At 35.1% G+C, this 16427-nt stretch overlaps 1 protein-coding gene across 4 annotated transcripts; it reads right to left on the reverse strand.

Moving 5' to 3' along the window:
• Positions 1–1909: 1909 nt before the first annotated feature.
• On the reverse strand, positions 1910–9919 carry LOC108215366 (organic cation/carnitine transporter 7). Of its 4 annotated transcripts, none has more exons than XM_017387844.2 (6): positions 9683–9919; positions 5932–6203; positions 4997–5234; positions 3398–3908; positions 3086–3288; positions 1910–2360 (listed from the first exon to the last, which is right to left on the reverse strand). In XM_017387844.2, the coding sequence occupies exons 2-6, from the start codon at positions 6201–6203 to the stop codon at positions 2130–2132; spliced, it is 1455 nt and encodes a 484-aa protein (XP_017243333.2). In that variant the 5' UTR covers positions 9683–9919; the 3' UTR covers positions 1910–2129. The 4 variants fall into 4 exon arrangements, with proteins under 4 accessions (XP_017243333.2, XP_017243334.2, XP_017243332.2 ...); XM_017387845.2 differs by having other exon boundaries at positions 5932–6207; positions 9675–9919; XM_017387843.2 differs by having other exon boundaries at positions 5932–6207; positions 9683–9917.
• Between the last annotated feature and the right edge of the window lie 6508 nt (positions 9920–16427).

The following is a 16427-nucleotide window of genomic DNA, read 5'->3' on the forward strand; positions in this document are numbered from 1 at the left end:
TTGAATCTAAAATAATTGAGTAACAGTAAGCTATGTACACTTTTTTTTCCTGATTCTCATTAGCATCACATTATTATTTTCTTCATTTGAAATAATATGGCTGCATGAGTCAATCTAACACTAAAATCTTTGTCACAAAGTTGACTAATACTCAACAAATTATGCTTCAGACCAGACACCACTGCAACTTCATCAATCATGATATTTTCTTTTACAATCAATCAATTTTTAAAAATCATCAATTATGCACTAGAATATCCAAAGAAAAGATTAAATTTTTAACTTCAAAATATGGGGTTTAATCACTTGATGTTATGATTTCGGAGGAGACTTGAAAAGGATAGCCCAAAAGCAAATATTATGAGAAGATATTAATTTGGTACGACAACAATACATGATAAAATATGGATATTTGATCGGTGTTATTCGCAAGGTGTACAAGATTTCTAACCGTATTGAAATATAGACCTTTAAAGAGAAAAGTGATTTTATTTTTTTTTGTCGTTAAACTTATTTAAAAACTTCCCACTTGACAATACAGCTTAACTATAAATATCTTCAATTTCAAAAATAATATTTTAATAATCAATCATATTTATATTTTCATTAACGGTTTTTCTATGGTGTGCCCATGGGCACACATTAAGCACCAAAATTTATGAAATTGGATGGTTTCTATTGGCTTACCTTCTTTAATAATGGTGGACCCCCCCTGCAGTTACAACAACCACACCAATCAAAACCCTCCAATTTTATAAATGTTAGTGCTTAGCATCTGCCCATGAGCACACACTAGACAAATGCTTTCATTAAAAGTACATATTATCAATTATTCGTATATTCATGAGTAATAAAAACTCAAGTCAGTGTAATTTTTAGTTTAAAAATTCTCAAAGTTTCATACCCAACCCAAGTTTTTTTTATCTAATTTTTGAGACATACACACTCCGTCCCGGTATAAATATGATTTTTGATATTTTCATGTATGTTAATATTTTTAAATTTCGTTTCTAATAAAAAGTATAGAATTTAGATTTTTTTTGAAAAAATTGTAAATAATAACTTTACTCAAAAATACACGTAAAAAGGTAAATCTACATTTCTGGGACATATGAAAGGTATACGACGTGACCATTTAACATAATCAAGTTTATGGGGTGTTTGGATTGAAGAAGTCCTGACTTTTTTTAAGGAAAAGCCCACTTCAGGAGCCCGAAGCCTGTTTGGACAAAAAAGCCGAAACGCTTTTTTTTTTTATTCTGAGGCCGGAAGTTAGAAGCTCTGTTTCCTTATTTCTTCTATGTGCTTCTCGCTTTTTTTAACTTCTCTCGTTAAAAACAAAACGTAACCCCTTTCCCAGCCTCACTCTGCATTTTGTTACCAAGTTTTATTTATTATCAATGATTTTTCTTTTTTTAAAAACATCAAGTTTAATAGTTTTGTATTTCAATTATTTTATGTTAGAGTTTAATTATTTTGTATCAAGTTTTATTACTCTTAAATATATTTAAATTATTTTGTATTTTAATTTGTTACCGAGTTTTATATATTATCAATGTAAAAACTTTTAAAAAATATTTTATAATACCAAACATTGCATGAACTTATAATTCAAAATATCCAAACACTACAAAAAACTTATAAGTTAAGGTTACCAAACATTTTAACAACTTAAAAGTTTTACTTCTACTTCTCACTTCTACTCCAATTCTTTAGTTTAACCAAGAAGTTACTTCTTTTAAACTTGTCCAAACGGCCCCTATGGCCGGTTTGAGAACCTAGATTTCATTTCAAATTCTGAATTTGATCATATAATCTATTTTGGAATCTGGATTTGGATTTCAATTGAAGTCCGAACATTTAGATATTAGTATAAATCTGAGAATTTGAAATGACAATTCAAATCATGTCATTTGAAATCCATCATTTAAAATGGAATGAATGTTTCCAAAGGCCTCTTACACTTTTATTGTATTACACAACCAAGGTTTACTGATCTACCGGACAATGAAATATCATTGTCCAGGGTAATAATCTACAGTATAAAGAAATTTATGCATATAAATCAAGAATATGCATCTGTACCTATAGTATTAGCAACATGATCTCTTCATAACTTACTCCTAAATTCAAGCAGACGCGTGTACATGATCAGCCAACTCTTTCCCTTGAGTTTCAAATGGAAAAAGTACAACACTTAGTCCAGAAAGAACTATCATAGTTTCAAACACTACAACTGCAACCGTTTGGTTGCAGCCACCAGCTAGTCCAACAGCTACAAGAGGGCATACCATCCCACCAATTCTTCCAATGGCAGTCGTAATACCAACACCAGTCGATCTCACATTAGTTGGATACACCTACATTTCACATTATTAAAAGTTAATAAGACCATCCTACTTATTTTATTGAGAGACTTTGTATTTTCTTGGTGTAATGCTTTGAAAATATTAACTGAATGTAATGAAAATAATAATATAGGCTACAAGAAAAACAATGATCAAAATACTATTGACTGGAACAAAAAGGGTGTAATGTTTAATTGACGATTCTAGGGTACTGTAGCAATTGGTTGTATCACTGTTTTTTTTTTTTTTGAAAGTAATTGTATCACTGTTATATTAAGATTAATTAAAGATTAAAGTGGATAAGGTCCTACACCTCGGCCAACATAACACTTGCCATACCATGTTTTATAACAACTTGCAATATCAAAATTCATATTATGTCTATTTAGCTAATCTCATGACATTTTTGTGTCCAATTCACATTTCAGCTGCTATATTCACATTATGTACTTACCCCGCCCAAAAAATATAGTGAATGAAATAAAGAACTGGACAAAAAAGTCCTCATTTAGTTGAAATAAAAGTAATGTGCACAAATGTCACAAGTGTGCACCCTAGTATTACGAGGGGTAGTTTCAACAGTGTAATATTGCAAGTTGTATGGTGGTCAAAGTGCAAGTAGACATAATGCACTTTACTCTTAAGATTACAATCTTTAGTTTCTTTCCTCAAAATTTTAAAATGGTGGTATTGCAAATCAACAAGGACTTGCACCTAATAGGAAAAGACAGAATTACCTCAGGGGCATATATACACGCTACTATGAAGGTTGCTGAAATGAACATCCGAGCACCAAATAACAATAACGTGGTCAAAACTTCATTCTGACGAGTGACCAGTGGCAACAGCAGAATGAAACCTAAAATGAACATAATTAGCATCGAAAATTTGCGCCCCACTCTGTCCACGATAAATGCTGACAATACAAGCCCAGGAAGTTCTGAAAATACAGGTTAATTATGTCAGCTGGCATGTGTTGTGTAAGATAAATTGAAGAGAGCATATGTAAATTATTTGCAAGGAAAACAAAAGGCACTGAACATTAATACCAGCCAAACTCGTAACAAATACATCCAAGTAAAGGCTGGCATCCTTCGTGTTTTTTAAATTCAAAGAAGTTGTGCTACAATCACTTTTCCCACCACTCAGCTCAGAGGTCAGCAATATGATGCCATAGTATGAGAATGTATTTCCAAAGTATAATAACCACAGTAGAAGCGTTGTTCTGATCAACTTTGGTGAAAAAATTACAGCCACAGATGAGGTTCTTGATTCAGATGCTAGGGTCTTCCTTCTTGCCGAGAGCAAATATGCATCTTCAGATGAAGCAAACTCCTCATTCAGCTCACTAGTGCTATGAGAAACAAGCATGCCAGAAGGAAGTTCTTGTTGATTTAAATGAGCTCCTTTCTGAAGGATGTCGTATGCTTCAGTTGTTCTACTCTTCATACATAGGTACCTTGGAGATTCTGGTATAACACCATTGAAGATAAGCAGAACAAAAGATGGTAGAGAAGAAAGTACAAGGAGCCACCTCCAACCAAACCTTGGCAAGACAATCTGCAGCAACATATTAATGAAAACTCAATTTCCTATCGAAATTAAAACAAGAGGAAACTTAACTCAACCTCAGTTTAGTTGACTGTTTATCTTATATTCTATCAAAACATATAATAATCGGGACAAATCAGTATTGGGACACAAACTGTTTACATTAAACAGAGACAACATAATGCAAGCATGCAACTGCAGACTAGTGAATAACAATAACAGGTAGGTTCACGATCACTACAGGACAAACACATTCCTTATATTCCATTAGTACAAGATTTTATCATCATCATTTTAAAAATTATGCAGATTTTAGTCTTTTAATCTAAAGGTAATGTATCAGCTAACTATATATTTGAACTCTCCCAATTTATACTGTTAGAAGAGTACAAAACAAACCCAGAGCCTTTAGATGGTTCAATATTTCATATAGAGATTACTCAGGCTTGTAGAACCCAGGCTTTTAGACAACAATCACTGACGACGTTGATGTTAAACAGTAAGTTTCAGTAAAAGATAACCCTAGCTTGTAAGCCTCTAGCTTTTAAACAACTAACATGAATGAGTATCATCGTGCATACCACAGGTCCAGGTCCACAGATTCCCATATTCCACACCAGTGAAGATATCTTCCAGCCAATTTCTCTCAGATCTCACTGGAATATCCAGGGAAGATGTCTATTTCCAAGTATTTACAGACCATTATTATACTGGGCATTGCAATGATTACTGGGTAGATTGTCTCTAATACCAGAGCCAAATCCTAGCACTCCCTCTTTCCTATGATATTTCACCCAATTTGACTTTGATAAATCAATTTGGCACTCATATTCAAATTCCGTAGTTGATTATATTTAAGCTGCTACACTTGCATATATTATCAACTATCCACAAAATACTACTAAGTTTTATTCGGATGATGTCAGATAATTGAATCAATCACAATAAGTTTGAGTGTTTTAGTTTGACCACATGTAAGAAAGGACTCAAAGAACTTCAGATCAGGACAAGTACATGGAATGGACATAACAATAGGCAGTGCGCTTTAATTAAGTCCCTTAAGCAAACGTTTTGGTTTTGGAGTGTTTTAAACATACCCATGCAAGTGCGGCTTCAAAAATTGTTCCAACAGTCCAGAAACTTGAGAAAATAATCATCCATCTCCCTCTTTTTGGAGTAGGAACAAACTCTAGAAACCATGATGTAAACACATGCCCACATCCAAGACCAATACCAACCAAAAAACGAAGCACCACCAAAGATATATAGTTTGGTGAGAAAGCACTTAATAACCCAGCTCCACCGGTTAATATAGCTGCACCAAGAAACCCCTTTCTGGAAGGGACAAAAATATTAGATGCGCATGTGCGGCAACCCCCAGACAACAAAACTTACACACCATAGGATCTGGAATGCATGAAGGGTGTTACTTATATAGCCATTACCTTTCTCCCTACCTGGAAAATTAAGCTCAAGGTATAAAAATGATACTTTATACAATAACTATAACTACAGATGCAGACTTATTCAACAAACGAAATGTCAGAAATGTTCAACAATTCATGTGTATCATCTCTTTCATAATCCAAAATCATCCCAGTTTATACACTTGTCACTCTCTGTGCAAAACAAAATCTACACACCATACGATCTGGAATGCATCAAAAGTGCTACTTATATAGCCATCACTTTCCTCCCTACCTGGGACACCAAGCTCCAGGTATAAAAACAAAACTGTAAGCAATTGAAATGTAACTACAAATGCAGGCTTATTATTCTAAGTACAAAATCATCAGAAAAGCGTGACAAATGCATGTTATACCATTTCTCTCATAATCAAAAATGCACCCCCAGTGTAATACATTTTCCGCTCTTTGTGCAAATTGGAATTCCTCAAAGATAACAACAATGTGAAGCACAATTCGAACAAAAAGAAAAGAAGAGGAGAAAATCATGCAACCAAAAGTATTTTACACAGAGATGAGAAACAGAAAATTCTTAAATTTAGATTACTAAAAGAAACATGTCTTACTTCCTTCCATACATATCTGATACCAAACCCCATGAGTATGCACCAACCAGCATGCCAGCGAAAACCACTGTTGATATCAAGCTCTCTTCGCTAGATGACAACCCCCACTCAACCTGAACTTCTCTCCCTATGAAAGAGAGAATCATCATTTCCATTGCTTCTGCAACCCAACCAAGGCCAGCATAAGCAAGCACCAAACCCTGGAAGTTCCCAAACCCAATTGCAGATAATGCTTCATCCAGTGAGTACACATTATGGCTCTGATCTTCCATCTAACTAATCATACAAAGAGAAGATTTCGGAAATCACAACCAACCCGCAACATACACATTTCACAAACATTGTTTCTTAACAGAAAAAGCAGAAGGCATATGAATTAAGGGTAAACCAGTAAAGCTATCTGAATTTACCACTAATATAGTAATATTATGTAACCGCCAATACGAAACAAGTAACATTTGAGAATTTTCTATGGAGAAGCACATCTCAAATTGATATGCCTTTTAAGAGACTTTTTGTTTTATTAATAATCACCCTTGACTAATAAATTACACTTGAGAACAAATTCTTCCAACTGCAAAGTTCTTACTTACAGTCCATGAAGACTGAAGCACATATCCTAATTAATGGCAAGTCCCCTCATCTTTGAAGAGAAAGTTTAGGTTTTTGTTTGAGTTTAGCGAAGTCATCCTAGTAAGATATTTGAGTAAAAAGTTTAACTATGCAGTTTGCTCTATTGAGGAGTCTTAACAACATTGACTCTCCATTGATGAACTGCAGAGCTCTCTTATTGTTCATGAGCAGAACTTTCAACATCGTACAGGAGAAGAACACTCACTCAAGTTAGGACGGGGTCGAAGTGCTTACAGAGAAAGGGGAAGAGGTAAAGCTCGCTAATTAACTTGGACACTTTCAATATGAGTGTCCAGGTTGGGACAAGGAAGCTAACTATGCTGAATTCGAAGAAGAGGCAGTGTAGTAAATCTCATATGTGGAAATGAATAATGCTCGCAGGGTAGATGTCTGGTGCCTAGATTCTGGATATAGCAACCACATGTGTGGTGATAAGAATTTGTTTTTCGATCTAAACGATGATATCAGGCATAATGTGAAACTCGAAAATAAGATATGTATGGTTGTGTTACACATGTTGTTCCTGAAGCATACTTTGCGCCAGAATTAAAAACAATCTTCTAAGTATTGGTCAACTACAAGAATGAGGATTGGCAATTGTTCTTCAACATGGAAGGCTTAAAGTTTATCATCCTGAGAAAGGGCATATAATACAGACTAAAATGACAACAGATCAGATGTGTATGTTGTGTTCAACACCATTTCAAAAGCCACGTTGCTTATAAACCATTACACAAAATTTGGCACACTCATGGTCACAATGAACATCTAAGTTACAAAAGATTAGGGCTACTTCAGTTCAAGAATATGGTACAGGGGATACCTCAGTTTAAGAATTCGTCAACAGTATGTACTCACTGCATAGTTGGGAAGCAACACCAAGATCCAATACCAGAGAAAGCAATTGGAGGGCCACGGAGAAGCTCCAACTTACTCATGCAGATCTTCATGGACCAATATCTACCATCTCCAACAGCAAAAAGAGGTACTAATATATGCTTCATTGATTATTTTTACTAGAAATGGATGGAGTTATTTTTTGGAAGAAAAATCTGAGGCATTGATCATGTTTAAACATTTTAAGATTTCTGTTAAGAAAGAAGTGAGAGAACCTAAAAAATGTTTAGAAACAGATCGAGGGTAGAAAATTAACATCAATAATGGCAAGTGCCCTCATCTTTGAAGAGAAAGTTTAGGTTTTTGTTTGAGTTTAGAGAAGTCATCCTAGTCAGATATTTGAGTAAAAAGTTTAACTATGCAGTTTGCTCTATTGAGGAGTCTTAACAACATTGACTCTCCATTGATGAACTGCAGAGCTATCTTATTGTTCATGGGCAGAAGTTTCAACATCATACAGGAGAAGAACACGCACTCAAATTAGGACGGTGTCGAAGTGCTTACAGAGATAGGGGAAGAGGTAAAGCTCGCCAGTTCTACAACAAAGAAGCCATGGAGTGCCAAGTGTCACAAACTTGGGCACTTTCAATATGAGTGTTCAGGTTGGGACAAGGAAGCTAACATGCTGAATAGAAGAAGAGGCAGTGTTGTAAATCTCATATGTGGAAATGAATAATGCTCGCAGGGTAGATGTCTGGTACCTAGATTCTGGATATAGCAACCACATGTGTGTGTGGTGATAAGAATTTGTTTTTCGATCCAAACGATGATATCAGGCATGATGTGAAACTCAGAAATAAGATATTTATGGTTGTGTTAGGAAAAGGCAGCATCAAGCTGACACTAAGTGGTATTACACATGTTGTTCGTGAAGTATACTTTGCGTCAGAATTAGAAACAATCTTCTTAGTATTGGTCAACTAAAAGAATGAGGATTGGCAATTGTTATTCAACATGGAAGGGTTAAAGTTTATCATCCTGAGAAAGGGCATATAATACAGACTAAAATGACAACAAATCAGATGTTTATGTTGTGTTCAACACCACTTCAAAAGCCACGTTGCTTATAAACCATTACACATGATTTGGCACACTCATGGTCACAATGGACATCTAAGTTACAAAAGATTAGGGCTACTTCAGTTCAAGAATATGGTACAGGGGATACCTCAGTTTAAGACGTCAACAGTATGTAATCACTGCATAGTTGGGAAGCAACTCCAAGATCAAATCCCAAAGAAAAGCAATTGGAGGGCCACAGAGAAGCTCCAACTTACTCATGCAGATCTTGGTGGACCAATTTCTACCATCTCCAACAGCATAAAGAGGTACTAATATATGCTTCATTGATGATTTTAACTAGAAAAGGATGGAGTTATTTTTTGGAAGAAAAAATCTGAGGTATTGATCATGTTTAAACATTTTAAGATTTCTGTTAAGAAAGAAGTGAGAAAACCTAAAAAATGTTTAAAAACAGATCGAGGTAGAAAATTAACATCAATTGAGTAAACTGGACAACATTGGCTGTAAGAAATCAAACACGAGAGGAAGCTTGGAGCGGAGATAAAGCTTCAGTTGGGCATTTTGAGTTTAGAGTTTGTGTGGCACATGTGCATATCCCAAATGTAAAAAGAACAAAGTTAGATGATCAAATTGTGTGTTGCATGGCCGAAGCAAGCACATGGATGTAGTTGCATCCGTGCAAGCCAGCTACAGTCTGTGCATTTAAAAGGTCTGGAATTGAGTTTAGGTTTCTGCTTGAGTTTTAGAAAAGTCCTTCCTAGTCAGTTTGAACAATTCCTCCAATTTAGGAACGTCTTTCATCGTTAATTAGGCTATATATATATGCCAAGCTTATTTAGTAGAAGCTATTTCCCAGAATCACTTCTGTTAATACCTGTCTTCACTATTATCTACCAAGCCATGAAAACGCAGATGGAAAACATACCTTTACAATTCAATTGATTATAATGATTAAGATTAATTAAGATTAATTTGCGGCATGACCACATATTAAAATAAGGACCACCAACATACAAATTCATCCACACGATCCATCAAATATCATTGCCAACGTTGTTTGATTAAAATTCAAAATTTTCATTAGAAAATTAATTAATACATAGACCGAAATGGGAGACGATAAAAATTAGAAGCAGAAAAGAAACCATAAATCGAGGCAGGCATGGGTAGATAGATACACAGAGACATACATACGTACCAGGATGTCGGGGTCAACAACGTTAAAACAGTGTCTTAATGTTGGTGTTCCGATAAATCCTCCACCTCCTTCTAATCGTCCTCGTCAAACGGATGTCAAAGTCGAGGCTTTTTCGCGGCTGTGGCCTCCTATTTCACCGCTAGCGAATATGATTGCAGTTTGGTAGAGCACCGATACCATACGTTAGCTACTCTCCCATCTCAAATTTTTGGCATGTGCGGGCGATTCCTTAAATATACTACCCGGAGACACCTTTTTTGTTTTTTTCTTTTATAATTTTATGAAATCTTCCAAACTTTCTTTTTCATGCCCGTCTTATATTATAAAACTAGTTGAGAAGCCGCGCGGCGGCCTATAAAAATTATATTAATGATTTAATATTAATATTTGTGGAATAAAATAATTTTATGGCTATCTATAAAAAGTATATTAATGTTTTAAAGTTAATATTTGCAGGATAAAATAAATTTATATTATAAAAATCTTGATTTAATACCAATACTAATATATAAAATTGCAAAATTGGATTATAATTCATGGTGAAAAATGAAAATAAATTTATACACATAATTAACAATTTAAAGCCTGATGAATTTTAATTTTATTTGTTTTTTTTTTGAAAAGTAATCATGTTCTTACATTGTCACCTTCCTCCAATTTTTTTGGATTGATTGTGCACAAAAACATCTAACTTAAATATAACTACCCTCTTAAAAGTTGCTTAAACAGATAAAACTGATAATCATGAATAATATTTTCATGTATACAAAGTGAATAATATAAAAATTAACAACAACAAACATGTCCGATGAACAAAACAAATATTATAAAAGAATAACCGACAAACATACATCACTAATAATTAATTTATTGACATCAACCATCAATATCATGTCAAGACTATATATTTTTTTCCCGTGTTTGGATTTGTCGACTCCAATGTAACGGTTTATAACTACATTTGCTTGCAACAACCTTTACTGTATAAACAGCCTTCACTTATCGTTGCAGACGAACGACACCTCCAAATTAGAAATCGAGCAAGAGAAAGATATTTCTAATTTTTGATATTTTTCATCCAAGAATTTCAGAAAAATAGAACGGAGCGATGTGAGAGGCACCACCTACAAGCCCCTCGTTTCTCCTTTAAAAATCGAGTAGTAAGAGAACTATCAGGTAGGTTTGTGGTATTGAGAGAGGAGATTGTGTTTAGATGATCCAAAACCCTACGATCTATACGGTATTTATAGGTGCAGAGAGACTTGTTTGCTACTCTTTCCCATAATTAAATAATCTGAACAAAATCAGATTAAAATTTTCAAGCTACTATATTCCATAAATAATTTGTCTTTCCCATAATTAAATAATCTGAAACAAAATCAAATCAGATTAAAACTTTCAAGCTATTATATTCTATAAATAATCTGAAATAAAATCAGATTCCGAAACTTGCTTCTAATATACCCGAAACTAAAAAAGGTAGTTCTAATTTTTGATATTTTTCATCCAAAAATTCCAGAAATTTAGAAAAATAGAACGGAGCAATGTGAGAGGCGCCACCTACACGCGCCCATACCAGGTAAACGCCCCACACCACAGGCCGACCAAGCATTCACTGGTAGAAATAATTGAGTTTGTGGTGTAGACTGATCAAAGGTGGGCTCCCTTACAAAAGTAACCAGTTCGAACGTAAAGTTTTCAAAACTAACCAGCCTACGTTCAACTTTTCAAAACTAACCGGCCTAATTCATTCAAAGTCGGGCGACCCAAACTGAGTTTTTTCCCGTGTACAGGTCGCCCTCGTCAGGGGCGACCCCCATTGTCTTCTCCACCGTGCAGGACGCCTTCCCCAGGGGCGACCCCTGCTGTAAAAACGTGACGTGGTCGACCCTATCACGGGCGACCACCTGTCCAGCTTTTTCACTTAAAAACCCAGCCGAAGCCACAGAACACACACAACAGTCACACACAAAATACACACAGCATTCATACGGCCGAAGTGAAAGAAAAAAGGAGAAGAGAAAAGAGAGAAAAGAGGGAGAAGAGGGAGAGAATAGAGGTCGCTCGAGGCTCACAATCGAGATTTAGCGCGGCTTAATACCAAATCAAATCCGAAATCTTATTTAAGGTACAATCTCGATCCTCTCTAAATTAGTGTATATATATATAATGACTTGATTTGGATTAATTTGTTGTTTGATTAGCTTGAGTTGCATGTTATAAGATCGGTTAGTTTAATGATTGTGGCTTGAGATTTGTTATTACATTTGGATTTTTAAATTTGTTAAATATTTTTAAGATTTATTATTGAAATTAAGGCTAATTTATAGATTTGATATGTTGGAATTTTAGATTTTGTGCATGTTAGATTTTGTAGGTAGTAATTTAATTTAGTTAGAAACAAAAATTATAATATAATATTCGAAATAAAATCAAAATATTAAGAGCATAAAATAATTGATTGGAATTATTTGAAATATGTTGGAATTTTAGATTTTGTAGGTAGAAATTTAATTTGAAATGAAGAGAATTAAATTTGAAATAAAATATAATATTCGAATTAAAAATATATAAATATATATATATATGCTAGAATAAAATAAAATATATTGAGAATTAAAAAAATTTGAAATAAAATAAAATATTCGAATTAAAAAGATATTAATAGCTTATATTAAAAAAAATTCGATTTATATTAATATTATTAGCATAAAACAAAATTATATTAAAATTCGATTTATAATAATAAAAATTCGAAATAAAACAAAATAATCGAATTAAAATAAAAAATTCGAATTATATTAATAAAAATCTTAATTATATTAATAAATAATTCGAATATATTAAATTTTCTATAAAATAAGATATATATGAAATTTCGAGAATTAGAATATTTATGAAATTAAGAGAATTAAAATAAATAGGAAATTTGAACAAAAATTAATTTAAGGTACGATCTCGATTCTCTCTAAATTAGTGTGTATATATATATAATGACTTGATTTGGATTAATTTGTTGTTTGATTAGCTTGAGTTGCATGTTATAAGATCGGTTAGTTTATTGATTGTGACTTGAGATTTGTTATAATTGAAATTAAGGCTAATTTATAGATTTGATATGTTGGAATTAAGGCTAATTGAAATTAAGGCTAATTTATAGATTTGATATGTGTGCATGTTAGATTTTGTAGGTAGTAATTTAATTTAGTTAGAAACAAAAATTATAATATAATATTCGAAATAAAATCAAAATATTAAGAGCATAAAAAAATTGATTTGAATTATTTGAAATATGTTGGAATTTTAGATTTTATAGGTAGAAATTTAATTTGAAATGAAGAGAATGAAATTTGAAATTTAATAATATTATGTTGGAATGAGATTTTGTATATATACAAAAGCTTTGAATTCGAATTATAAATATATTTGAAATTTGTTGGCACAGATGGATCCTGCAGCTTATCATCCCGGGCCGGTAAACGGCACTTTGTTGACATTGCAGGACACGCATAGGTCCACTTTTGTGTGGAACAGTAGTAAGGTAATGACTTGATGGACTGCTGTTTATTAAAGTTAATGTTTGCTTCACTATAAACTGCTGACAAGTTCATGTATTTTTAATTGCAGGACCTTCCTGATCTTAGAGTCAGGACGAACTTCGGTGAGTACTGGAATGTAGTTGATCAAACCAGGCCGCCTCAGGCGATAATGGATGCTATTAATGATGCGGGCTTTGAGTGGGTGTTCAAGTTGGGTCAGGTCAAGCATGACAGGGGCTTGATCACTGCTTTTATCGAGAGGTGGCGTCCAGAGACGCACACTTTTCATCTACCTTTCGGGGAGGCCACCATTACACTGGAGGATGTCCATCACATTCTCGGGTTACGAACCACTGGCCGGCCATTTATTCTACATGGCTTCACCACCACAGCTCGCCAGAGGAAGGACATGATACGCGATCTTCTTGGACTGACTCCCGAGCAGGGTGATGTGAGGAAGAACTGCTTGAGGATCGGTTGGTTGATTGGTAACTTTGGCAACTGTGCCCGGTTGGACGAGGCAGCGGAGGATTTTGATGCGCAGACTATCTTTCACATCAGGGCACACCTACTGTGTGTTATTGGATCGTTGTTTCCTGATAGCAGCGGGAACTATGTGAATCTCAACCTCCTTTGGATGCTACGTGACTTGCAGAGCGTGGATGGTTATAGCTGGGGGAGTGCTGTTCTTGCATACCTTTATAGGAAGATGTGCGATTCCACCCATAAAGTCGCAACCGGCTTCGTTGGATACGCCACGTTATTACAGGTACACATTTACTATCATTTTATTTATCAAGTTTTTCTTCATATATATTTTGATGTGCACATATATGTATGTACCTTCACACTAGGTGTGGATATACGAGCGGTTCCCTACATTAGCTCCCCGACACACGGCCACACCCCTGATTACCTACCCACTTGCGCTAAGGTTTGTAATATGCTACTCTTCTCGTAATCGCAATAAGTTTGTATATCCTCCAGTTTGTGCACATGTACTAGTTCACACGTATAATATAAACATTTTGTTGTAGGTGGACAAGGCCGTTTACCCGTACTGAGGTGCCGCACGGTCAGCGTCGTATCACCCGGTACGAGCTGGATAACATGATTGAGGCAAATTTTTGGTGGAGGCCGTATGCAGAGTTAGATGACGAGCATCAGCCTGAGTATGATTTATACCTGCGTTGGACTGCTACTACGCCTTTGATGTACATGGCCTATGTCGAGTGGTGTTATACTGATAGGGTGACGAGGCAGTTCGGGTTCGTGCAGGACATAGCCACATCCTCTCCACGTGCGAATCATAGTAACCTGCACGACATTGTCAACGAGTCCATTAACTGGGAGGGCGCCAGGGAGTCTCACACTCGTCTATGGGATAGGTCCCTTGACCGAGCTCTTACATCTCCCCCACTCATGTTTGGCGAGGGTTACACTGCGGCATACATGCCTTGGTTTCTTGCAGTGACACGTAGATACATGGTAAACCCCGTCTTTTAGGGGACTGCAGAGGCTTTCCAGGGCACACAGGGCGCCACACAGGCACTGGTAAACTCCCTTGTAACTGTTCTTCTAACTTCCTTCCATTATTATGCTAGCTTATTTCTATATGTTCTGTTATAACTATTCTTCATCTGATTATGTCTTCACATGGCTGTTAACAGGAGGATCAGCTTCGAGATATGGAGAGTGCCATTGACCCTGCTACCCTGGATATTGGTCGGGCACAGAGGATTGTACAGGGGTTGTTAGGATGTTTTAGGGGTTCAACAAACCCTAGCAGACACAGAGGACGGCCACCAGTTACACCAGTTGAGCCGGAGCCAGGCACGTACTACACTCATGTGGGCAGTAGTAGCTCAGATAGGGGAGGTTGGTCACACCTGGTCTGCTGAGGGTCAGTCGCAGGAGTCATACCAGTTCCAGGATGCAGATGCTTATCGTCCTGACATGTCTTTCCTGAGGGATCAGTACACCACACCTCCGCCACAGGTCCCGGTGCCGTCATTTGCTAGCCAGTCCTACATCTTCGGGGCACCCGCGTTTCCATTCGCACTGCCACCAGTGAGGTCCACTCCTACTCCTATACAGATGTCCACTTTTTATTCGTACACTGGTGAGAGTAGTCCATGGGCGCCCCCAGCACAGCAGTACTAGGGCACTCCGAGGCCGAGGAGCAACCTTAGGATGAGCATCGACAGCAGCCACTTAGAGCTGCGAAGGGAAAGGGTCGAAGATGTCACACTGGAAGCCACATCTTCGGGCATAAGAAGAAGTAGGATTTCCCTCGTATGTAGTTTGTTTATGGTTATGTACCTGACCATGTACTCGTACGTTTTTATTTCTTGATCTGATTATGTACTCTTAGTCTAGTAGATCGGTTGTTACGTTATTATGCAGTTCTTGTGCTTTTCTTCATTCTTATGTCATAATGTTGTATAATGATTCAAGCATTGAAATTCATAAGGACAATAAAGGAAACCTAACATAACATAATAAACGACAGAACACTAAAACACATACACATTGATCTTTCTCGAAACCAGTAAAATTGACTTTATTTTGACTAAACTTTACATATATCAAATAACTGAAAAAAATAATATAAAATTTATCATATTTTATATGCAACTTTCAGATTTTAAATTTATCAGATTTATATGCAACTTTCAGATTTTAAAAATTATGAGAAGATAATTTGTAATGTTTCGTCAAAAATTGGTCAAATTAATTTTTTTTTTTTATTTTTAAATTAATGAGTACATAATTTGTAATGTTTACTGCTAAGCAGTGTTGTAAAAAGCGGGAATTGGACTTAGTCGGTGAACGCACCGTCCAGCGATTAATCAGATAATCGGAGATTAATCAGAGTGATTAATCAGATCATTAATCGTAATCAATTTAATATTATTTTTTTAATTATATATATATATATATATGTATATATATATATATTAATATAATTATATATAGTATAAATTTATAGTCATATAAAATCAAAAGATTGATGATTTTTTATAACACAAAACATGCCTTTATATACATATACAAATCCATGCATCTCATATATAAACTTGAATTTGATTGAATCTGCGAAAGAAGATATTGTAAAATTATGTAATTAGAGTGAAAGGTAATAAAAACTACCTTAAATTCTGTGTTTTGTCATTTCCGTGCCTTTCTGTTTTATTTCAAATTAT

The sequence above is a fragment of the Daucus carota genome, chromosome 3 (assembly GCF_001625215.2).
Source record: "Daucus carota subsp. sativus chromosome 3, DH1 v3.0, whole genome shotgun sequence".
In the NCBI taxonomy this organism is placed as follows: Eukaryota; Viridiplantae; Streptophyta; class Magnoliopsida; order Apiales; family Apiaceae; genus Daucus; species Daucus carota.

Excerpts from the sequence above, each read along its gene's own strand:
- LOC108215366 (XM_017387844.2), bottom strand. The coding sequence starts at position 6,203 with ATGGAAGATCAGAGCCATAATGTGTACTCACTGGATGAAGCATTATCT. Across the intron at positions 3,289-3,397 it reads ATTTGTTACGAGTTTGGCTG|AACTTCCTGGGCTTGTATTG; the intron begins GTATTAATGTTC and ends CTGTATTTTCAG. Across the intron at positions 2,361-3,085 it reads CGTGTATATATGCCCCTGAG|GTGTATCCAACTAATGTGAG; the intron begins GTAATTCTGTCT and ends TGTGAAATGTAG.